This window comes from Talpa europaea (genome assembly GCF_964194135.1).
Source record: "Talpa europaea genome assembly, chromosome: 2".
Classification (NCBI taxonomy): Eukaryota; Metazoa; Chordata; class Mammalia; order Eulipotyphla; family Talpidae; genus Talpa; species Talpa europaea.
The window spans coordinates 91423544-91449277 of record NC_140068.1 but is presented as its reverse complement, the minus strand read 5'-3'; the positions used below and the strand labels follow the sequence as shown (position 1 = coordinate 91449277).

The window sequence follows — 25734 nt, the reverse complement described above, 5'->3', positions numbered from 1 at the left end:
GTTCCTTCTACCCCCACTTTGAACATTTTTAGCATAAATAGATGTTCAATCTTGTCAAATATTTTCTCTTCATCTAATGATATGGTCATATGATTTTTTTCTGTCTCCTTTTGTTGATGAGGTGAATTACACTGATCAACACTTCTCTAAAGAAGACATACAGATGGCCAATAAGAGTGTGAAAAATACTCACTATCACTTATCATCAGGAAACTGCAAGTCAAAACCACAATGGGATACCATCTCATACCCATGAGAATGGCCCATATTAAAAAGACTAACAAAAACAGATGTTGGTAGAGTGTGGAAAAATGGAACCCTGGCACAGTGTTGGTGGAATGTATACTGGTCTATCCCCTATGAAAAACAGTATAGAAGATTCTTAAAATATTAAAAGTAGATATACTATACAATCCAGCAGCTACATTCCTAGGTATCTACCCAAAGAATGTAAAAACACTAATTTGAGGGTATATATGCACTCCTATGTTCACTGCAGCACTATTTACAATAGCCAAACTATGGAAACAACCTAAATGCCCAATGACAGACGAATGATTCCAAAAAAGTGGTGTATATACACAATACAATATATGTAAAGTATCAAAAAGCAGATAAGGTAAATACTTCTCATTGTGTCTTATACACTATAGCATTTTCTATATATATTGCATTCCATATTTCCCCACCTATGCCCTATACCTCTCATACTTTCCCAATCTTATGTCTCAGAAACTCAGGGACCAACTGATCTATAAGGCTCACTCAGTCATTTCCCTGCCAAAAGATAATGCTAAGTGAAGTAAGTAGGAAAGAAAAACACATACATAGGATGATTTACTTAGATATGAAATACAGAGAACTATAGCAAAGAGTCAGTCAAAACCAAACCAATAGTAAACACCTAACACCTGACTTCAAAAGTGAGGCAATCACAGGGAGAGGATGGTAGGGTGGAATAGGGGAGGGAAGGGGCCCAGTGGAACATGGTGGAAGATAGAAATCTTCTGGGGCACTGGTAGTGGGTAGGGTATAAAAGTACACATTTGTAGAAGTTTGAACCTATAGTTCCTGGAGCAGATACAAAGATGTAAACCTACTTTACCTCAATAAACATGATTTGGCAAAGAAAAATAAAAAGATGGAGAAGACATGCATCTCCCTTGGGGACACTGCAAGATCGCCTCTTGATTCTGTCTTTATAAAAAGTAAGACCCTGTTGTTTTGTGGCTGTCATACCATCTTTTATATCTCCAAAGCTATTAATCACTCTTCTTGTAAAGTTTAGTTCTGAAACCCTCCTAGTAGTAAATGCTCTTGTTCTTTTTTAAAAATTACTATTTTCTTGTTAGTTTTCTTGATGTTGACAGTCCTCATATTTCTAAGTCATTCCTGACTGGCCTAATCTTTTTAGACTCAGCTATCTCGGTTCAGGCAGCCTGTCTTGGCTGACAGACTGAAGCAGACATGGTTGCTCACACTTCCATTTTTTGTGCAAAGAGAGGATGGGCAGAGCTGCAGACGAGGTAGCTCGTCTTCAGAGCTTCTCTGGTCTCTCTTTGCCCTGCACATAAGCTACCTAAGGCTAGTCCCTATTTCTCCATCCTAAACACCAGGTAGTGAAGGGAAGAAGGGATGCACAGGAGTGCATAGGGAAAACTGTTCCCCTTACAGCAGCTCTGCCAAATTCTCATTGGCTGTTCCTACCCCCTCCTCTGCTCCAGGGTTCCACCACTTCTAGATGTGGGGCTACTAGATGAGCTACAGCTGTGTCTTTCCCAGCCTCTCAGGAATCCCTTGAAGCCCCCAGTCCCTTGAGAAGTCTATTTCTCACCTTCTGATGTGATTAGAGTCTACTTCTTGTCTTCTGATGTGATTAGAGAGTCATATGTTTCTTTATTATCAGTTTAATAATTCCCTATTTGGTGCAGTGGAGGGAATGTGGAGCATATACTTATTCAATCTGATACCTTGAAACTGCCATTTCAGAATCTGACCCTTAAACTGAGCCTCCTGAAGAATATGAAGGATATATGGGAATTAGAAAAAATACCGGTATTTATTGGATAATTGGTGCTTTCTCTGTTTGCTCTCAGATACAATTTCCACTTTCCTCTCTTTGTCTTTGCATTACTGAAAACTCCATCCCCTGGCTCCTTTAGCAAGTGTTCCTAGGTGAATTTAGTTAATAGAAGGCACTGTTGGAGGACTAGAAGATGAGGGTGAAAGAGAAGCCAGGATTCCCGATGGGGGGTGATGTCTCTAAAGCACCTGTAGCTCTTCAGTGCCCCCAACTTACACTGGATAGAACTCATCATGGTGGAGCTCTTGCTAGTCAGATACAGGCTGAGTACCTGGATAACAACCTTCTACCAATGTCCCCTCAGTTCTAAGGGTATAGGAGTCACTGCTGTTCCTGATTTCTGGGATGATGCATTATTCCCACAGTGCCATCTCCTGTATAATAATTTCCTCCATTAAATACATTTTGTTGAGAGCCCTAGAAGGCTTTGTTTACCTGGATGGACTCTGCTGCAAAGAGCAAAATTCTGAAGAGACATGTTCAAAGATAATAATTAGTCATTTCTTTCTTTGAGGGTAAGTAGGACCATAGTGAATAAATTCTCAACTTGGGTTTCTCAATAGCTAATATATCCCTAGCTATTTCAAGGAATGACATGAAGTTCTTAAAAATGTGAATTTGACAATATATTTCACCTGAACTGCATACATGGCTCAAAGCAGTTTTGTAAGAAAAGCCTTAGAGGCCTATCATATTACTAAACACGGCATTCTAGAATTAGGAAATCCATCCTAGAGGAGTGAAAGCTTTGAGTATAACAGAAACCTTGCTGGAGGCTTTGCAAGTGTTAGACCTACCTCTAGAGGCAGCTATAAAATAGTTTAAAGAAAATACTTTTTATCACCTCTATTACTTACCATTTTCTCTGTTGAACAATGGTAAGCTGAAATGATAACATATCTTAAGAAAGATTTCGTGTAACTCTGTTTCGTATTTGGAAATAGGGAATACCCCTGCCTGCTAAGCCCAGGCCATTATTGTCACTCCATGTATGCTTAATAAGCAGCACAGAAACAAGAAAGCCCACACTGTGGCTCATGATCAGAGAGGGAATGAGAGCAAGTCGTGCCCCTGATATGCCATGTGGCTGCAAATCTAAAGGCTCTTAAGGGTGCCGCCCCATGGAAAGCCCTGAATACCTGCTTTCATTCCCATTTCAAGCGTTTGAACTATAATATATGGGCCATCTATTTATTAAAGGAGAGAGCTTACTTTGGCATGGGATAAATTGGTGCTTGCAGCAAGATGCTGTTTAACACAAAGGACGTTTCTTGAATTCTTTTCAATCTCAGACCCACAGTAAGAGTGTCTGGGGTATATGTTTTAAAATTGCATGACTATTATACAATCCCTTTTCTTCAGCTGGCATGAGAAGTCTATTCCCATCCTCTCTATGCTCTGTTCTTTACTTCCTCAAAGCTGAGGCGGCAAAAACACTGCCAGCCTTATCCAGCTTTTCATGGAAAGCCGCCACTCTTAACTGGCGCCTCAATGCAATTTTCAGACTGTCCCAGGAGACCTCCGTGCTTTGAGGTGAATTCATAACATTAAAGCCAACAAAGAAGTGAACACAAACTTTCCCTGTGAAAGAAAAAGGAAAAAAAAGTCCACAGGCTTACTGAAGCAGCTCTGCCTCTGTGAGTGCCTCTGTCCTCAGCTCCCCAGTGACCATGGCCAGTTCATCCTTCAGTTCCTGGATTTCCTTTTGTAGGCGGGTAATCATCTACAAATGGCAAGGCAGGAGAATAAATGTCAGCGCCTCATTGGGGGGAACTTGGTGAGAGAGAATATACATCTTTTAAAGTTATGAACTACTTTAAGGATCAAAATACAGAGAGACGATGTAGAGGCATTCCTATCACCCAGTTTTATAAAAGCTTAATATTTTGTTAAAACAGTTCTAGAATTAATTTTTAGCAAATAGAACATTACTGATAAAACTGGATCTTCTCATTCCTATTCCCCCTCTGTTCTTCCTGAGGTGATCACGATACTGCATTAATGGGGAGCATTTCCCTGCATGTTTTCTTACATTTTTTCCATATGTATGGATGTAACGGTAAATAATGCATGATGCCATTTTGCATGTCTTGAACTTTATGGAAATGTTACCCTACTGCATATGATCGCAACTTGTTTGTTTTCTCCTCACATTATGCTTTTGAGATCGTTTATATTTTCTCATTTGGCTCTTTTTATTTTAAAGATTTATTTATTTATACATGCACCGGGGTACAGGTCAGATGTGCGGGAGGGTGAGAGGATTCACCAGAGACAGAGTGGGGAACAGAACAGGTGGACTGACTGAAATACACTGCTGAGGGGAGCAGCAGGTGAGACAGGAGAGGTCTGCCGCACCATTCATTTGGCTCTTGTTCATTAATTTTCATGGTTATATGGTATCTCTGGGAAGGAAGATGTCAAAATTTGCTTATTCGCCTGTTAATGGACATTTAGGACTTTTACTTTTGGTATTACAAAGAGTGTTGCTGTGAACATTATAAATCTCTTTGTGCACAAGCGTGAGAATTTCTATGGTATACACTTAGAATTCTGTGGTTGTAGATTACGTGCAACTTCCTTTTATTATACATTGTTCTTTAGAGTTGTTCTGTAAATCTATATTCTCATCAGCTAGAAAGGTAAGTTACGGTTTCCCCACATTTCTTGTCACTATGTATTACTGACTGGCACTTTATATTTGCCTGTCTGGTAGGAGTAAACACATCTCATTTAGTTCTAATTTGCATTTCCATGATTAGTGAGGTTCATCATGCTTGCATATGTATATTGGCTGTTGGGTTTCCTTGTGTGAATTATTTATTCATATTTTTGCCCATCTTTCAATCAAGTTGTTTTTCTTTTCCTTATTGATTTGCAGGATTTTTTATATTCTGGATGTGAACCCTTTATTGGTTTTATGCAATGCACATGTTTTCTCCCAACCCATGCCATGCTTTCACTTCATAATAATCTTTTTGTTAAATGAAAGTTTTAAATTTTAATATAATTGAATCATCAGCTTCTTCTGTGATGAGCTGTATTGTTATGTCTTCTTAAAGAAAATCTATTTTACCTAAAACAATGGAAATATTTTCCTCCCTGTTCTTATAAAAATTTTAAAACTATGCTTTTCACATTTAGGCTGATTATACTTTTTGTATGAAGTAGGAGATATGGATCTGATTTTAATTAATTTTTTATATAGCCAACCATACTAGATTTGCTATTATAATTCTGTTGTATACGATGTTTCCACATATAAATGTGTCTGTTTCTGGCTATTAGTTCAAAACATTTATCTATTTGACTACATGTATAATAATGCCACACTGTTTCATTTACTGTATTTAAAAAAAAAAAATTGGCATCTAGATAGGATAAGCCCCTTCTGTCTTATTCCTTTACAAACTAGACCCGGCTATCCTTGGGCATTTGATTTTTCATACAGATTTTAAAACCAGTTTGTAAAATTCTACAAAAGGCCCTCCTCAAATATTACCTAAAAATAAATTTCATTGAAACACTAATTTGGTAAGAATTAACGAAATAATGATAATGAATAATTACATTCATGAACATGGTATAGTTTTCTACTGATTTCTTTAAACAAAGATTTATAATTTTCTCTGTAAATATGTCTTTAATTAGATTTTGTTCCTAGATTTTGTTCCTTGTTACTATAATAAAATCATTTTTGAAAATTGCATTTTCTAATTGTGGCATAATGATGTATAGAAACGCAATGCATTTTTTGTATGGTTCAGGTACCAAATAAGTTTCTGAACACTTTTTGAATCTATCAGTAAATACTTTTGGTTGTTCATTCTGAGCAATTAAATTGTCTATAAGTAGTTACAGATGTTTTTCTTCTTTTCAAATCCTCATAGCTTTTAAAAAATTGTCTCATTGTCCTAGCTAGGATTTCCAGTACAAAGTTTTAAGACATTCCTGTCTTTCTTTCTAAGAGTTCACCTTGAAAATGTTTGCTGTAGTTTTTGGTTAATATTCTTAATCACTTTAATCATGTTCTCTTATACTCATGGCTTGATGTGTCTTTTCAAACTATGGGTGGAATGTTTAATATTATCAAACACTTTTTCCTGCCTCCACTGATTGATCACATGATTTTTCTCTTTCAAACCTGTGAATGTGATGAATCACCTTAATTCACATGATTTTTTTTTTATTATGAATTACCTCATATATGTACAAAGGTATAAAGAATACCTTGTACCCACTATATAGCTTAAGTGCACATCAATCTACCTATTACTTAGTTGAAGAAATAAACCATTACAGAAACTTTTGAAGCCCTTTTTCCTCTGTAGTTCTCCTTAAATAAATTCCCCATTATTAGTACCTGAAATTTGGTGTTTCTTTTTCCCATGCATTTTTTCTTTTCCTGTGCATCTATATATTTTCTAGTGATAAACTACACATAAATTCCTGAAATACACCCAACAAAGTCATGACATCATGTATTATCTTAATAATCACACCATCATAATGTAAAACGCCTAAAACAAAAATTAGCAGGCTGGATCCAGGTTTTATTCTTCTTTGGTAAACTTTTAAAAACAACATCGAGTCTGGTCTGTCCTAGCTCCCTCCCATCATCCCACCCTCCCTCTCCTTTTGTTAGCTTTGTTGTTCTTGAGATAATTTATTTATTAGTCGTAGATCTATTCTTGTTTTTAAACTCTTTGTGCATTAGTTTTAGTGCAATTTTTCTAGGTAATTGTTAGCTTTTCTTTATTTTTTCCAAACTTATTGCCCTAAGTGTACTGTGTACTGTTAACATATTTATTATACCTGTAGTGAAGCCCTCCTTTCTTTCCAAATATTATTGTGTCAATTTGTGCCTTTTCTGTATTTTTCTTCTCTAATCTTTCTAGAGATTTATCTTATTAATTTATTAAAACTCACCAAGTTTTACTATTTCCTCCACTGTACCATTTTTTTAGTTTTTGTTTTCACTTATTTTTATAATATTTTTAAAGATATATTTTTTATTTATTTATGCATACAAGAACTGGGGTCGAGGCCAGAGGTGCAGAAGGTAAGAGGATTCACCAGAGACAGAGTGGGGAGCAGAACAGGAAAATCTACTGAAATGCACTGCTGAGGGGATCAGTGGGCAAGACAGGAAAGGTCTGCTACACCATGAGGGTTAGCTCCCTGGCCCGGGATTGAACTCAGGCCTCAGTGGCTGGCAATAGTTTGATAGTGCTGAGACTTTAATACCTGTGCCACCAGGGAGGCCCCTATTTTTATAATTTTTGATTACTATCTTTTTAATTTTTTGGACTTACCTTAGCATTCATTTTCTAGCTCTGGTTTGGGAGTTCCCAGACGGAAATCATGTGAGACAGAGCCTAGGATTTCAAGCTATCAAAGAAATCACATTTTGTTCTACCTGGAGTCCAGGTTGAAGCAGGCAAGCTTCCCTAGTCTCTATGTAGTGGATAGGTTTTTTCCTTTCTGACTCATCCTTTCACTGATTTTATGTTGGAAGGGGAGAGGAGTTCAATATCCATATGCTTAGGTGCAAGGGCTTTGTCTTCTATCCCTTTGTTACTCTTAACCTCTCCATTCCAGGACAAATGGAGACTCAGTTTTGATTCTGGGCTCCGGAGAACTCCACTCCTCTCAACCTCAGCTCTGTATTTCAAAAGATGCTTGCTAAATTTTATATAGGTGGGTTTCATATTATCTATAGCACATCAACAAGACCTGAAGTTCTAAAGAGCATGTAATACTGAGCATTTTGAATAGGATAGTGCTCCTTGAATTTCATTTAAATGTACAGGACTGAATGGGTTTTGATTGTTTGCTTCCTTTCAAAAACATTCCTTGAATCATCAAGTTATGTGGAATGAAAAATCCCTAGACAAAAAAAAAATAAAATCCTATATGAGTTATTCATTTGTATCCTCTTTTCACTAAATTAATACTGATGTCACATTTTCTATTTCTACCAAGGCTTTCAAAGTCAAGTCTAACAACAATTTATTTTTCTGTTGTATTGAGCAGAAATCTCAAAACTAAGCCAAATTTTTATGGCTTTAAGATTATGATAGTAGCACTTCCCATCAAATGACTGCAGGAAGCCTGGAATGAGAGCAATCCTTACAAGATTTTGGCCCATGCCCAGTCACCACAGATTCTAACCTGTTCACAGCTCTCTTATCGCCTGTGTCTTTGAGGTTCTGATACTCGCAAAAAATAACAAATCAAATCCTTGATGATTTTGATCATACAAGGCTGGTCCCACATTTCCATTTAATTTAGAGAGTGAGATATAGGAAATCTCACCCAATTTGTGTTTGGGTGATACTGAGAAAACACTTTCATTGTCACTAGTATGTTAGTAAAGTTCTGTACATCAAGCATAAATATTGGTTTTTAGAAGAAATTATAAAAGAGACCAGGAAACAGCCCTTGCCAATCACCAGATTATTCTGCACCAGGAAGACCTCAATAAATTTGTTCAATTATCAGCTATTAGCTTTTGACTCTTGATTTCTCTTTTCTTTAAATCGCTCAAAGACCTACATCAAACACATGATAATGTTCACCTTTCTTCAAATTCTTCAAGTTCTTCAAAGACAAGTCCTTCAGTTAAGTTTTTTTTTTTTTCTTAAAAACCTCCCAGTGTTCATTTTCCTTTACTTATGAACTATTTTTTGCCTTCGGACTAATAACTCCTTCACTGTCTTTCTCATTTTGCACAAACCACGGGGCTGCTGGCAGGGTAGGCTTAGCAGAATTCAACCTAGTTGTTCAATTCCACTTGGCTCAAGCCTTTGAATACTGGCTCCTTTTTCCAGCTGTGGCACTGTGTGATGTTGATATATGACCAGGGTCTGTACTGGAAATAGATCCTACTTTGGTCATTGGTTTCTCTAGAGAATTCCATCAGGGAAGCTCACACTCCCTGAAGCTAGTAAGAGAAAACTGATACCCCATTATCATTTCTTCTTCCTTTGTCTTTACCTTTTAAGAGGATGATTTCAGGGACAGAAAGACAAACAATCAGGAGGAAATAATAGCAAATTTCAGATTTTTTTTTGGAGTTTGAGAAATTTGTAAATAACAGACATTTCAAAAAATTTCACATCTTTTTTATAATGCAAAATACTAAGCTCACACCAGCTTATTTTCTAGAAAAAAAAAATGTAAAAGCTGAGTGATTTGAAACTGAACGATTTTATTTCAACATTTTCAATGTTGATATGAGTTACTCTCATGTTGCATTTTATTTATAGAAGACTAACAAAATAGAGAGAACATAAATATATCAGTATCTATAATGAGAACTGGCGTCATGTAAATTGTAAATATTTTTGCTTAAAAAAGCACTTCAATAAGGCAGAATTAATTGTTATAAATCTAGAAGCTTAGACTTTTTCCCACAGAGCAAGCCAATTATTTTTTTTTAAATATCTCTAGAATAAATAACAGGACAGTTAACACAAAATAAGGCTCCATTTAATAACAATCAGAACTTTTTTGTCTCAAGAAACTTTTATATAAGATGATCTATTATTATGATTATTTTATCTACAAATTTAAACTGTGTTTCTTGAAGAGCTACAACCTGCATCTAAAAGTAATTGTAGGATTCCATCATGTGCATTCTTGGGGCTCACTGTACATCTTAGGGGCAATGGGGAGACTATAGATTAGACTGTCTCCACTTGGATCCTGCTTTTATTCCTTACTAGAACTATGACTCTCACCATGTTCTTCAACCTTTCTGTGCTTTGATTTTATCATCTGTAAAATGGAGACAAAGAGGCCATCTACTTATAAAGGTATTGTGAGAACTAAATGAATTAATTCATTCTCAGTACTTAGAACATTGTCTGATTCAGAGTATGTACCCACCAAGTTTCTTTAATAAATGTTGATTCTTTTTAACATAGTACGTTAAAAGTTGCTTACCAATCTGGGGTCAATTTCTTCATTAAGAACAGCCTCATTTTTTATGAGTGCCACTCGTTGTGCAAATCTGCAGGTAGATATAGATTCCTAAGAAGGCAAAATAGCGCCTTTAAACACTGTGGCAGAGAAAAATCAAGGTAAATTTTTATTCCCAACAAAAGGATACACACTTAAAGAGTAATAAATACGAAACACAATAAGAAATTATTCCTCTAAATTAGAGATTTTTGCTCTAGAGCATTGTTTTTTATGAAAATTCCGTTTGACTCAGTAAAATGACCGATCGCCAAAAAATGTGAGCGATCCCAAGACCTTAAGTGGCAACTGGTATGCATTCTCAATTATTGATTTGTAAAATGAGGGCTACAATTACACTAATCACAATATAGCAGGTATCATAATCCAGAAACATGAAAATCTACAAAATATTTGTAACAGGCCAAAAAGAGATGTTTTTCAAGGCATCTTCCCATGCAGTTGGGGCTTGGTCTTTTTGAGAGACACCCTGTCACTTTCTGTTCTTCTCTTTTGGAGAAAGTCTGGAGCCTAAACATTTAATTGACATTCATGAAACATTAACCAACTCTAACGCAACCTGGGAAAACCACTAAGTAGCTAGCTCCTGCCAATGCATCCTGGGTGCTGCCTCAAGGGACATGCCTAGGGACACATCTTGAAGATGTCCTCCAGGAATCTTAGTAATCAGAAGCAAAGCCAAGCAGGGGAAGCCAAGGTAACCTAACATATCAGCAGCCCTTCTTCAAACTCTCCTGTGCCAGGAGAAAGTCAATTTTCTAGCGGGCTAAGTATAATGCTCACCAATAAACCAAAGCTGTGAACTCTGGAGGGTATTCACCTCTACTGGCACACCAAAACCCTGCTGAAAAGATGGAAGCTCACGCAGGACCCTCAACTATTCCTCACAAGCTAGCAAGAAAAACTCAGACAGGGTCTCCCTATGGTGCAAGGTGTTAAGTCTCAGCACAATGAAGCTACTGGCAGTTAAGTCTCAGCACAATGAAGCTATTGGCAGCTACAAAACATGAGTTTGACCCCCAGCCAGAGAGCTGACCCACATGGTGCAGCAGACCTATCCTGTCTCACCCACTGCTCCCCTCAGCAGTGTATTTCAGTAGATTTGCCTATTCTGTTCTCTACTCTGTCTCTGGTGAATCCTCCCACCCCCACACCTCTGGCCTATACCACAGTTCTGGGATGCATAAATAAAATAAATCTTAAAAAAAACAAAAAACAAAAAACAAACAAACAACTCAGACAGATTTCCAGAAAGAAGTAACATACGTCGATATTCCTTTTCTCTAAAGAGAGTGTTGCAATCATGGTCGTCATGCAGTTCCCTCCCAGACTGTCTCTCAGGACGCTGGTCATCATGGAGTTCCTGTAGGGGATGTGTGAACGGTGTTTTTCTGAAAGGGCAATAATAACCTGCAGTAAAGTAGAAAAATAATGGCATCGACTTAGCAGAAAACACACATCTGACAAACAACTGAGGTGCAACTATGATAAAAAATACAGAAGGAAATGAGAACTGAATGCAAAGTGACAGCTAAAAACTTGCTCAGAATAAATATGTTAACAATATTTGGTACAATGATGGTGAAGATGGAACAAAGTGACTGCAGCAGAAAACATACCATTGTGAACCCTGTAATTTTTGGACAGATGACGTAACTTGTACCGAATTGGATACACTATTATTCTGTTTTCAGCCATTGGAAAATTCATATAAAAATCCAAGAGTAAATCATGCCAGATTTTCAAAATCCTACCAAAGTTTATCCATATGGCCCTTCATAAAGGTAGAAGAGGAAGAGCAGTAAATAAGAACTGTGAGAGGGAGTACAGGGTACTTGTGGGAACCCCTGGAAGTTGGGAAGATTAGAACAGTTCAAATGTGCAAATTACTTTGAGTAGTTAGTGTTACACACATTTGCTATCATTGCATGTGATGTGGGAGGTGGGAGGTTACCTTCTTTCACTAGGGTTGTTTGTCTTACTCATCACGAGTGTCAAGTACTTAATAGGAACATACTAGCTAGATGGATAGCTCATGGATTAAAGGCTGCTGTGTACTCATCCCCAAAGGAAGCTACCAGGAAAAAGTCATTCACAGATATGACTCTAGGGGCACCACAGAGCTCTGGCTTCTGAAAATTCAGACCTCTGCCAACACTTTTCTAGTCTTCCCTCCAACCAGCTGAATAATTCCCATCATCAGACCTTCTACTACATTGGTTAACAAAACAAGATGGAGCATTGTTTTTGGAGACCAACTGGGGCAAAAATCAAACAATTATGTCCCTAGTCTTGCTTTAAATTCATGACCACAGATTTTCCTACAAATTAGAAGTATGTGATAGCTCTCAAAATCACTGTTTTACTCTCAAAAATGAGGTCTTCACACCTTAACCTTTCATTTCAAACCTCTATCCAGTTTTCTTTCCTCACCTACAGTGTTAGATCATGGCCACAAACCCATCTCCTAGTTGCTAGCCTGGCCAGGACGATTTCATATCCCATCACTAAATCCCTTATACCTTCTGCCCTTACCTTTGTCACTGTCCTGTTCCTGTCTAAGGTCAACCCTCCATCCCTTTTCTCCACTTATCTACTCTGCTTCTACAATTAGACCATCTCTCTTCTGCATCAATCTCTCTCTTATATGGATCATTCCCATCTTGCATGTCCACTAACTACTAAACTTAGATGACTCATCAAGGTCATCAGCAACCTCCATTGTGCTAAAAGCACTGACGTATGAATCTCCTAATCATTAGACACAGGCACTCATTCCTTTCTTTAGGAAATACTTTACTCACTTGATGAAAATAGAATGCCACACTCTTCTAGTTTTCATCTTTCTTCAAGCACTAGTCAACAACTGTTTCTGTTTCTTCTTCCCTAATTGTAAATAGTGGAGTGTTCCAGGGCTCAGTCCTTGATCCTCATCTCTTTCTTGCCCATACTCTGTCTGTGTAATTTCATCCAATCTCCTGGCACTAAATACATCTATGTCCTGATGTTGCTTCATGTATATCATCAATCTCAACTTTTTTCTTGCACTGCTATCTCTGTGGCAACTCTACATCTCCACTTAGAAGTCTCTTCTTGACTTTATATCCTCTTTACCCAAACCTGATTGTTAGCCAGGTGTTACCCATGGTGATTAACTCCACCACCACTATTTTCTTTGTCTCAGACAAAATCCCTAGGTAACATCCATAATTTCCCCTTACCTCCAACATGCAATACATTTGCAATTCTGTTAGGTTTACTTATAAAAAACACCCAGGACTGGAATACCTCCCCCTTGCTGCCTTTGGTCACCATTCAGAATAAACCTTCATTGTTCCTTCCTTGCATAACTATACCAAGGTTTGATTTAGTCTCTATGCTTCTACTTTTGCTCTCCCAGAGTCTATTCTCTACATAGCAGTCAGAGGAATCTTTGTAAAATATAATCTAAAGCAACTTACTGACCTGGTTACAATCTTCTAGCAATTTCTAGATACACAAAATACAATCCTCTCTATCTGACCTCGTCTCCTGTCATGCTTTCCTTGCCCACACTTGCCTTGCTGTTGCTTACCCCCACATCACAAATTTCGAACTTGTTCCTTTCACCTGGAACACTTTTACCCCAGCTTCCTGCTTTCCATCATTCAAATCTTTGCTTAAATTTTATCTTCAAGGCTTTCCCTGAGCACCCTGTCAAAACTAACATACTGATCTCCAAGTTGTTATGCTATTTTTCTTCTGGTACTCATTACTATTTGAAATCCTATTCAATTATTTAATCGTTTGTTTTCTGTATGGATGAGAACCCACAGACAGTGACTTGTCCACACCTTGGGCACTGTTCCTTAGCACTCTTCTGGAACTCTTTGGCCCTTTTTTTGCACTCTTTAGCATTGTTTCACTTTCTATGGAGGGTTCTAAATTATTAAAGAAAAGAATTAAAATTCAAAATGGAATTATTGATTAGAAAAGATGGATGGTCTTCAAGAATGCAGAAAATGAAGGTAGCACATGAGAAAAGAAAGATCTCAGGACTTAGAGGAACCAGTTATGTCACTTGGGCAATTTTAGACAAAGCTCTTAAAATTATCAGCCTCAGTTTCCTCACCTGTAAAACGCAGGATTAGAATGCCTGCCTCTCTCACAACGTTGCTTGAAAGATCCATAGAAATTGTTTCTGGGATACTTTTAGTAAAACAAAAAGCACTCCTTTTTGTGGCAAAATCTCCAAAGCTTTATTCTTACGCTCCTTTTGAAGACTTGTTTTAGCTATAAACCCAGCCCTAGGCCATTTCTTTAGAAGAGGACTCCTCAGCAACAAAGGCATTTAGGAATACCTTCATAAGTCCAGACTTCTTGGAGTAGATTCAAATATTCAGTAACCCAGAAATGGTCATTGTTTGGGAGAAAGGCAGAGGTAAGTCATTCTTTGTGGTACTGCTGAGGGCTGTCTACACTGGACAGGAACCAAATGATCTGAGAGGTACAGGGCAAGTACGTGGTTGTACAACCTGGATTTCTTTTTGTTGTTTACTCCCATTTTTGATTTTCTGTATAAATTCAATAAGTTCCTGAAGGCATTCTTTAAGCAACAAAGAGGGAAACCTCACATTATACTTAATAATATTTCCAAGGGCCTTCCCTGGTGGCGCAGCGGTTGAGTGCTGGGCTGCGAAGCTGCCCGCAGCCTCTGCAGAGCTGGTTCGATCCCCAGCTACCAGCGAGGGTCCCACATGGCGCAAAGACCTCTCCTCCCGTGTCCGCTGCTCCCCTCAGCAGTGTATTTCGTCAGTCTCTCTGTTCTGTTCCCCGCCCTGGCTCTCGTGAATTCTCTCACCCTTCCGTGCATCTGACTGTACCCAGTCCTTGTATAAATAAATAAATCTTTAAAAAAATATTTCCAAGTATCTAGAAACAATGTCTGAAATCAATAATTCAGTTTACTATTTAATGAATTAGAGATTTTCTTTTGAAGAACTCAAAAATGTATGGAAAAGTATTCTCTGAAAACTGACAAAGGTTTGAGTGGTGACAACTGTCACTGACACCACTAGATTTTTCTCTTGAACATAACACATTTGAAGGAAGCCAAGTGGAAACTGAAACTGAAAAAAAATCCCACTCATGTTGGTTAACTGTCTGCAAGTGTCCCTGATTCTGATTTCTGTAGAGGTGAAGAGCAAACACTCTCTGTTCTCAGTGGTTTCACACTTGATATTTGGGCTGACAGAGACCGCGGGTCACACCGGGGGCACTCGGTGAGGCTGAAGGTTGGAACAAGCATGCATGTCCCCTTCTTTTTCCTCCATGGATTTGGTTCTATGGCCAAGAAGTACCCTGTTATTGTGGCTTAAAATGTTTTCTTGAGGAGACTTTTTGGAAAAAGTACTGCATACACAAGGAAAACTCCAAAACCAACAATACTCTGGCAAACAGAAGGTTATTAACTTATGCACACAGTAAAGTGTATTCAACTCAGAAAGTCTGTATCCCACAAGCAGGAATAAGGTCTCACAATTATAGCCAAAAGGGCAGTTTCAATTCTGCATGGAATTTCTAAAACCAGTGCAGGCTAATTACTATAAGAAAGGTTACCCAACTGTCTATTTCTTAGTTCACCTCCATGTTATATATTGAAACTGAGACAATGAGAAGGTAATTAATTACTGACGCTTATGCGAATGTCTATTACAGCACTTATCGCAATCTATTGTAAGAGTTTGTTCATAAGCTTTGTTCTTTTACTGGATAACATGATAACACAGGCTATTTCTCGATCATACATTTATCCCTGTTACCTAACATTACATAGCACCCAGTGGACACCCAATCATAATTTGTCAAATGAATGAATGAGTGAATGAATGAAATTAATTACATTATGTCACATTTCCAGTCTTATTGGTGACATAATAAAGAACTACATAAAGAAAAATTTGATTATAAAATACCTTAAATGCTATTGTTTCATTAAAAGTATCTGCCTGTTCTTTTAATTATTCTCATTCCCATGTACTCTTTGGCTCTTTCTCTCTTTTTGTGTGAAATTTGAAAATTTCTTTACTATCCACCTATTTCCTCTGGTAGCTACTCCTAGATTCACTCAGTTCTACATATCCACGTCCACCTATGCAGTTTTTCATATTTATGTTCTTTCCTCTCATACCAATCTGGTCTTTTCCATTATTTTTTTGCTATAACCTACATCCCAAAACTTATAAATCAGCGTAAATAGTTAATAACGGGAGTGATGCAGTGGGTGAATATGCAACCAAAAAATTACATTCAGAAAACCAGAGGCCAATGACATGGGCTGTCACTGTGACCTTGGGTCAATCAATCCCCCTGGACTGGAGCTCAGGGCTGACAGGCTCCCAGTTCCCACTGCCTGACACATTCTAACTCCACCCTTGCCTGGCTCTCTCCTACTCATTCTTCAGGTCTCTGTTTAATATCAGACTGGAGAGAACTTGCATTAACTCTCACCTCCTCAGTCTAAAACTGAGGCCCTGGTACAAGTTCTCCTCACCCGTGAGACTCTCACCTGGACTCAGCCATGCACTTAATGATTACTTATTACATGGCTTCCTACACTGGACCATGGCAGCTTTGGGGCAAGGACTGTCTCTCCTTTGTCAACCACTTTGCTCCACTGCCCAGTGTAGTCCTGGGCACATCATCGTTCCTGACACACTTCTGTGAACGAAATAAACTAGTTATATAGAAAATCAATCACAGTCACCAAGACTACTCACAGGGGGCTCATGTTACAGGAACTTTGAAGAGGAGAACAGTGGGGGGAGGAATAGTTTTCATGACAAGTAGCAGCTTGCAAAGGTTGTGAAGAATGAAGAAAAAGAAAGGATTCAGGACAGAACATTTCTCTTGAGTGAGTACAATTGGTGGAAATTCTGATTCAACTGATGAATATAATTTAGTAAGAACAGATGTGCATAAAGGAATTTAAAACAGACAGTGCTACCATGCAAAATAAGAAGGCTATTTCTTTGAAATAAAGCACTTTCAATATAGTCCATTATGTTTTCATATCAATGTTGTATAAGAGTCCTATTAAATAAAAAGCTCTGTTAAGTCTAAGTAGTATGTAATATGTGAGCAAGAAGGAGCTCAGGAAGGCTGACTCTCACCAGAAACACTAAAATTATCAGAATTCCATGCAGGCTTTAATCTTGGGGCTGCATGACTGGAGTCCACTTGGCCAAGGTCTGTGTGAACCTTGTTCACTTGAAGCATCGTTAGCCATCTCTCCATTGTCAGCTGACTTCAGTACTATTAAAGAGCATTTAACATCAAGACAACATCAGTCTCAAAAGGGTTCATTGTTTTTTATAAAAGGTTTTTTTTTTTTGGTTGTTTTCTCAAATCTGCTGGCCTCCAACATTCATTAACAAATTCTTCTGCCTTACCCATGTACACTGTATTTTTCCACTCCAATTTTCAATCATGTTTATTTTTTCAAAAGAATCTTTAAAAGTAGTGTCATTTTTAACATTCAGCTCACAGCACCTACAGAGATGAAAGGAACTTGAGAAACCATCTCATTCAATCCATTTATTTTATAGATGAGAATTTTTTATAAGATTTATTTAGCTAAATTCAGATGTGCTTTCTCTGCCCTTGGAGTCAAATTCAGAAATTAAAAAAGAGCACATGTTGGGGTGGACTGTAGCAAACTTGGGGTAAGGTTAGGGAGGGAACGCTAAGACAAATAGAACCATTGCAGGGTCAGAATTGCCACTAGAGGGCCTCCCCCGTGGCGAAGCTTCCCGCAGCCTCTATGGCGCCGGTTCGATCCCCGGCTGTGCTTCTGACTGTACCCAGTGCATGTATAAACAAAACAAACAAACAAACAAACAAATAAATAAGTAAAACATGCCTCTATAAAGAAAAAAAAAAGAATTGCCACTAGAGGGGGTCACAACGCTGAAAAGATATTGATCATTTCTAATTCATGTTCTCACAGCTAATCTGCTAATCTGAATAAAACAGGCTTTGAGAGGCCATTTACACTCATTTTTCACAATCACCACAGATTTTGCAATAAAAACAATGAGGTGTAGTGACAAAAGCACAGGCCTAGAGCTGAGCAATTCTAGTTTCAAATCCTCATCTAACCACTCATCTAACCAGTAACCTTGGGATGACCTCGGGAAGACCTGAATTTTAAAATATCTAAGATGGGAGAATAAGTAATACCTGCAGTATAGGGCACTATGAGTTTTAAATGAAATGGTATGTACAAAATGCTAGTATCTATACCGATATTTATAACAGAGGTAGAAACAATAGCCAAGAGGCAGAAACAACACGAATGTCCACTGGATAAGCAACATATGATAGAGTATTATTCAACTTTAAAAAAGAAGTAAATTATAATACATGCTATGACAGAGACTTTGAAAACATTTTGCCAAATGAAATAAGCCAGACACAAAAGGACAATTATTGTATGATCCCACTTATAAGAGAGCAGGCAAATTCAAAAACATAGAAAGTAGAATATAGGTTGCCAGGTGCTAATAGTATAAGAAAATAGGGAGTTATTGCTTAATGGGTACAGAATTTCTGTTCTGTATGAAAGAGTTCTACGAATGGCTAGTATAGATATAAAACACTGTTTAGGAACTTAATGCCATTAAATATTATACCTAAAAAATTAAAATGGTAAAGTTTGTTATACATATTTTACAACAATAAAAGAAGAAACACAACAAAACAAAAATGTCAGTGGAATGACTGATGCAAAGAGTGTGGGAGATAGGGGCCTCCCTGGTGGCACAAGGGGTTAAGCACCACATTATGAAGCAATCCGCAGCCTCTGCAGAATGAGTTCGATCCCCAGCAGGCCAGGGAGCAACCCACATGGTGAAGGAGACCTCTCCTGTCTCACCCACTGCTCCCCTTAGCAGTGTATTTCAGTCAGTCTGCCTGTTCTGTTCCCCACTCTGTCTCTGGTGAATCCTCTCACCCCGCCCCACTGCCCTCTGCATCTCTGGCCTGTACCCCAGCTCTTGTATGCATAAATAAATAAATCTTTAAACAAAAAGTATGGGAGATAAAAGGCAGTATAGTTATATCCCACTTTGCTCACTTTACCTGTTCTAAGTAATGTAGTGACAAGTTGATATACTTGGCCTCTGTCAGCAGTAGACCCCCTACTCCAGTCTTTGCAACTCTTTCTGAACCAGCCAGGTCAACCAAATGAAGTTTCGCATGTCGGACAGTTGCACATCCTGGTTCCTTGCTTGTTAAGTGAATAGTAAAAATGCAGTGGGAGCGTGTTGAAGCTTGGTTCATGGGAGTCTGTAAAAAATAAATTTCAAAACAAAAATAATGTGAACAATGAGAATTTTTGAAGAATGTCAACGGATTTAAATTACATTTGCAATGATAGGACATTTTCCATGAAGCCAATGCTGACAAATGGAGCAAAAATACTCAGACCCTTATAATGAGGTATTTTCAACACATTACCTCTTGAAGGACTGTTAACAGACATGGTTGGGTTGACTTAGAAAGTAAGAAAAGGGTTTGAATGAGGTATAAGCATGAGTCCTCTTACCAGTGACAACTTTATTTTATTACATGACCACATGTAATGGATGCAGGGGATGAGAACAGGTACATTGAGAGAATTCATTATACAGTGTAAATGCAACCCATAGACAAGGATGCCCAATACCTCTACCATCACCCAAATCTGAAAGGAGGTCCCAATCAATGTAATTGACAAGAAAAAGAAAGACAGGACATAGTGATAGGAAAAAGGGAGATTAAAGTGTATATGTATATATGTATAGAAAATATTTGTGTGTAGAAAATGTGATGATTTACAAAGAAAATGCAAGAGCGTCTCCAAAAAACCTGTTAAAAACCACAAAGTTTAGCAGGGTTGCTAGATTAGCATGCAAAATCATTGAAGTTCTAATAACCCAGAAACAATTAATTGGGAACTGTAATACTATTCATAATGGTAACAAAGAGGATAAGGGGCTAATTTTATGAAATATGTGCAATTTTTAAAGAAAATGAAAGATCATATTAAAGGACACAAAAATGAAAATCTAAATTGTGTACTAGATAGTAACATATCAATTCAAGGATGGGAAAACTCAATATTAATTTATATAATCTCTATGTATTCTCTTATATTCTCAATGAAAATGCCATAATTTTTGTTTTTGGAATAGAACAAGGTGATCCCAAAAATCGATGTAAGAGCACATAGGAAAAAAATAGCAATTCTGTGAAAACAGTACAAAGCTGTTCTCTATCAAGATTTATCATAATACCATAGGAACGCATGTGGGGTCAGCACAGGGTCAGATAACTAGATCAGCAGATGCTGCTGTGATCACTTAGGAACTCTGTACAGGATAGAGGGACCATCATACTGTAGTGGAGAGTGGATGGGATGAATTAATAAATGGTGCTGGAATAATGGGCTCTCCATCTTAAAAAAATAAATTGGGATTGCTTTCTGACACTACAAACACATATAAATTGCAGAATGAATTAAAAATGTATGTGTAAAATAACATAACTTTAGCACTAATATAAGAAATTGTGGAAGTATATTGTAATGAACTCAAGAGAGCAATGGATATTTTATGCAAAGATAAAATACAGAAATTAATTGATTTAAAATATTTGATAAAACATCTGAAATTGGAGAACTTTTGAGTGGTAAAATCTACCATGAAGTTAGATGATTAGAAGAAAATATTTGCAATCATATGGCTGACAAAGGAAAAAGACAAGTGACTCAGAAAAGAGTGACTAAGCTACCCATAAAGAAGAAATTTTAAAATGGACAAAAAGTATTTAAAAAAACTGTTCAAACTCACAAGTAATTTGGACAAATAATTTGGAGCCATAATGGTAAACTGTTTCATTCATACCCATCAGTCTGGCAAAATTGTAAAAAGTAAAGTCTAACAAAAAATATGGTTGGGAACTATTATATACTGCTGGTGGGAACAGAAATTAAGAATCTATGTGAGAGCAATTTGACAATATGTGGTAAAGTTGCAGATGCATATAACCCAGAAGCCAGCAATAGAACACTAAGTATATTTCCTGAAGAGTAGAGAAAATCTGGGTTAGACATACCCGGATGGGGATAGGGAGTGGGTGGGGAAGAGAGTGAGAGAGAGAGAGAGAGAGAGAGAGAGAATGATTGCAACATTGTTTGGGATAGCAAGAAATTGATACAAGATGTACAACCTAAATGAACATATGTAGTGGAAAAGATGACTAAACTATGATAATTCAAACTATAGAGAAGTTAAAATGAAGTACCCTTTTCATAGATTGACAGACAGATTTCTAAAACAATGCTGAGGAGAAACAGCAAGTGAAAGAACGATATAAACTATAAATTCTATGATAGAATTTAGATAAGCAAAGAAGCAAAGGTGCTATAACTTAGGTCATTAAAAGTACAAAAATATAGACTAGAAGGATCCTTTAAATACACAATGGTGGTCTTTGTGAGGGATAGAAGGGAAAAGCCCAACAAGGGAACTTCAACTTTATCTGTAATGTCCAATTGCTTTTATTTAAAAAATTATTAGACACAAATTCTAATATCTAAAAATATCGAAAAGTCATCAAAAATATTCCAAATGAATGCTCACATGAGTTAATGTGTTCAGAGCTCCATTTTTGTAAAAACAGAATTTAACTAAAGAATTTCCATATGGATGCCCATAATATGCAGATAGGGTAACATACTTGGATGCTATTTCAACCAAAACTTCTCTCTGTAAATATAAATTCTTGATATATATCACCATTGATTTATACCAACTAGCAAAATACACAGATGTCAAAATATTGGCATCATTTTGGTGATGATGATGGAGCCAGTGAGTTAAATAGGCTGAAAATTTGACCCATTACTTGTTGCCACAATAACTATACCCAAACCTAGCCAGTGTGTGATTTTGCAAGCTAAAGTGGATCGGCAAATAACTGTGCATGTAAAACCACAAAGTTAAATTTAGAACCTAAGTTGAGGTGTTTTGGAAGTGACTGTAAGTTATTTGCAGAACTTAAACATGGGTTTCATTTCACTGTTATATTTGCACAACAATAAATCCTACAGTACTGTAACAAAAGTCAAATGGACAATCAATACAAATGAGTAACACACCATCCTCAACAGCTGTCTTCAGCTTCTAAATTGATAGACTGATGTTACAGTAAGACGTGGGTCATTAGCAAACACTGTAAGAGTGTACCCATTTCAAAGGAAAGTGAGATTTACACTTAAATTGTAATTCTGGAGTCTGCAATTAAAATGCAGTAATATGGTGTAGGAGTCCATGCCTAGCATTTTGTAACTTCTCATAAATATTTTCTGCATGAAGTAGTAGTTGCTGTCCTCTTAGCTAAAATTTTTCTTAAACCTCAGAAAACATTCTTTAGCTATTTAAATGTGAGTGAATGTGCTGGTGTCTGCTATATATTTATTTGAGGACATCTTCATGTCTCACAGGCATACCCCTACAATTGTCCTTTTAAAGGTAAAATTGTATTAAAACATTTTGGAAACTGCTTAAGAACAGATGGCCCCATTTAGGCAGATTCATTCAAATTTAAACACACATTTTAAACAAATGTGCTTTTGGCACTAGAGACTGTGCTTTTGGAAAAATTGTAGTGATGATTAATCATCCATACACACAAAGCTTTCACATTTCATATCAGTCTTTGTATACAGCTTTGTGTTGGGCAGTACAGAGACCATAAGGAAAATAAGACACAGACCTTGCCCTCAAGGAATCTATAATCTAGTTCAGAAGGTAAAGTCAAAATGTGTGAAATGAGTGAATGATGAGCCAAAGGTAAATGTGAAGTAAAGAAAGGAATCGGTTCACCACACTGAGTATCCTGATCCTGTAGGTAATATCTGAGAGCACTAACCATTCCCTCATTCTGGAAGCTCTCCACTCCCCTGCTACTGTCTGGTTTCTAGAGTCAAAAACTTTTCTGATACTTTTTCACTAACTGCTCTGTGTCCTTTTCTTTTATTGGACCTTTTATTCTGTAGGTCCTAAATTATGCATGTCTCACATTGTGTTCATCATGTATCTCCCTCCTGGAGGAAGGAACTCCTATAACTCTTATTTTCACTGGATATTCATCAGAGTGTCATTTAAAATCACACACCAAAAATCTTAGAATTTGGTAATGAGAGCATCTGGTTCAAGTCTTGGTGCCTTTGCTCCCTAGTGTTGAAATCTAATGCAAATTTACATGAAAGAACGTTGGTTTTCACATCTTTGGAATGCCATCAGAAGACTTGCTTTGCTGTGAAGAGAAACAAAATACCAATTGAAGCTGGACATCTTGTGGTGGTGTGTGAACTTATAAAAGTTCATTTAAATGTCCATCACTGGGCCTCCCTGGTGGTGGAGGCGGTTGAGCGCAGCTCTGTGAAGCTTTCCGCAGCCTCTGCAGTGCAGGTTTGATCCCCGCCGGCTGCAGAGCAACCCACATGGTGCAGCAGACCTCTCTTGTCTCGCTTGCTGCTCCTCTCAGCAGTGTATTCCAGTCAGTCTGCTTGTTCTGCTCCCCACTCTGTCTCTGGTGAATCCTCTCACCATCGCACACATCTAGCCTGTACCCCGGTTCTTGTATAAATAAATCTTTAAAAACAAAAAAGTCCATCACTGCTGATAGTTACTTTATTCACATGCCTCCCATAACCTTATTTCCAACCACAGTTTCTCTGTACACCAGATTAGAATGTCCAAGATCTGGGCCGATAATTCTCAAAAAATACCTTGTCAGCATCTTCAACCTGATGTTCGCCAAAACAACCTCATCAATTTCCTGCACTCTGTGTCCCATGATGGATACCCAATCCTTCTGAATCCTTTTGATTTTAGCTTCACTTCTTTCCATCTCCAAATATCCTTTATCTCTCACCTGGGTTTCTGCATTCTGTCTTTACTAGTCTCCCCATATTTACCCTGCCTCCTCCAATTGTACACCAACTTCCAAAGAGTACTATTTGTTAAAAACATATTTGAAGTAAACTAGTATGCATTCTAAGGCTACATATCTCTAGTACCTTCAGCTGTGTCTTATGCTATTGTATGTCAAACTATTTCAAATATGGCACTCTGACGCTCTGAATTGAATATATTCTTCAAATATAGCCTAACCATAGCAGAGAACATTGTAATCTGGGTAATTTAAATGTAGTACTGCCACTTACATAGTATAGAAAGTGTCAGGTCATATTTGCTCCAGTTTTTTATCCTGCTATGGAATTTCTTTGGGAAACACATACAAACACCAACATTTATTTGATAACTACAGTTTATTAGCTTTTATTCCAATACTTCAATCTGTTGAGATAATTCTGGATCTTGATTTTATTTTGAAATTTTGTGCTATTTATCAATGAAAATATCTTGTATATCTTTATCCAAACAATCTGCATGACACTGAGTATGTCAGAACAATAATACGCCATGATATCACCTCACTCTCTACCTTGTTATGATAACAGATATGGGTAGTTTCCAATTGACTTTAAGACAAGTACTTTCATATGCTTTCAGTGACTCTTCATACACCCATGGATAGTTTGAGAATTTATTAAATAAATTAAATATACATAATTCATGAATTTTTATTACCCTAATCAGAAAAATGAATGAAATTAGTTTAAGGTGTATCAGTGCTGAGTTTTTAATTGCATACTGACCTTTATATAACTAAACCTTTACCAGATACTTTTCTTAGGATTTGGTATCAAAAATATTAACTTGTCATTTTTCAAATATGTTTTCTGCCTTGGGAAGGTGAGAATAGATGACTTTCTTTTAAGAGAAAAAAGTCTAAAAACCCAGGCTTACTGGGCCCTTTACAGATTCATCTTATCTTTAGTCTGGGGTCAGTGAAAGATAGTCTTCTTTTTTCACATTTCCATCAAAATCTTACTTGTCACTGAAGGTCTATCTAAAAGGACACCTTCTCTATGAGAGCTTTCTTCTACATCCCTTTTCCTCCCATCTAGCTTCTGAATTGAGCAAAGACAGTGTGTCATTCATCACTGAACTCCATTAAATATAGTCGTGTTCAAAAATATTGACGTGGTTGCCTCTTGTTATTTCTAGTTTTCTGGAATCTCCAGGGGATGCACCATAGTTTCTAAAATAACCTCTGAATCATTAAGAGACTTTATCTACAAACTCTTTAAGTTTGTAGACAAAATTCATTTGAATCTAAAGGTTAGACTTTTTTGAAATAGCTAGATTGACTAAAATCTTTGCCTAGCTTGGGCTTCAAATATTCTTTGTGCCTGATTTCAGAGCTCTTAACCACTACCTTCTACATCTCCAATTGTCTTTTATCTTACCTAGAATATTCTCTTGCTGGCCAAGTATTGTCTCATATTTCTTATTGGAAAAGTATGCTCATTTCCTCCTCCCAAAATATGCCAACTCAACATTCATTTATCTTCATGAATTCCCTTGGACTATTCCCAACTGGCATTAGACACTGTGTTCAGAAAGGACATTTAACATTTGTGAATATAGTAGAAGATTGTTAATATTCAAACTCTGGAAAAATCTGAAGAATAGATTGCACCAAATGGGTTTTAAAATGTTCATCATTTT

At 37.2% G+C, this 25734-nt stretch overlaps 1 protein-coding gene across 1 annotated transcript in view; it reads right to left on the bottom strand.

The window, feature by feature from the left end:
• KIF6 (kinesin family member 6) overlaps window positions 1-25734 on the bottom strand; it is a gene marked incomplete at its 5' end in the record, with an annotated part of 395001 nt that overhangs the window by 236916 nt on the left and 132351 nt on the right. The window contains 4 exons of the mRNA XM_084259141.1: window positions 3703-3806; window positions 10034-10120; window positions 11336-11479; window positions 19190-19396. Of these exons, the coding sequence (XP_084115267.1) occupies window positions 3703-3806; window positions 10034-10120; window positions 11336-11479; window positions 19190-19396 (542 nt within the window). The remainder of the gene's footprint in view (window positions 1-3702; window positions 3807-10033; window positions 10121-11335; window positions 11480-19189; window positions 19397-25734) is intronic.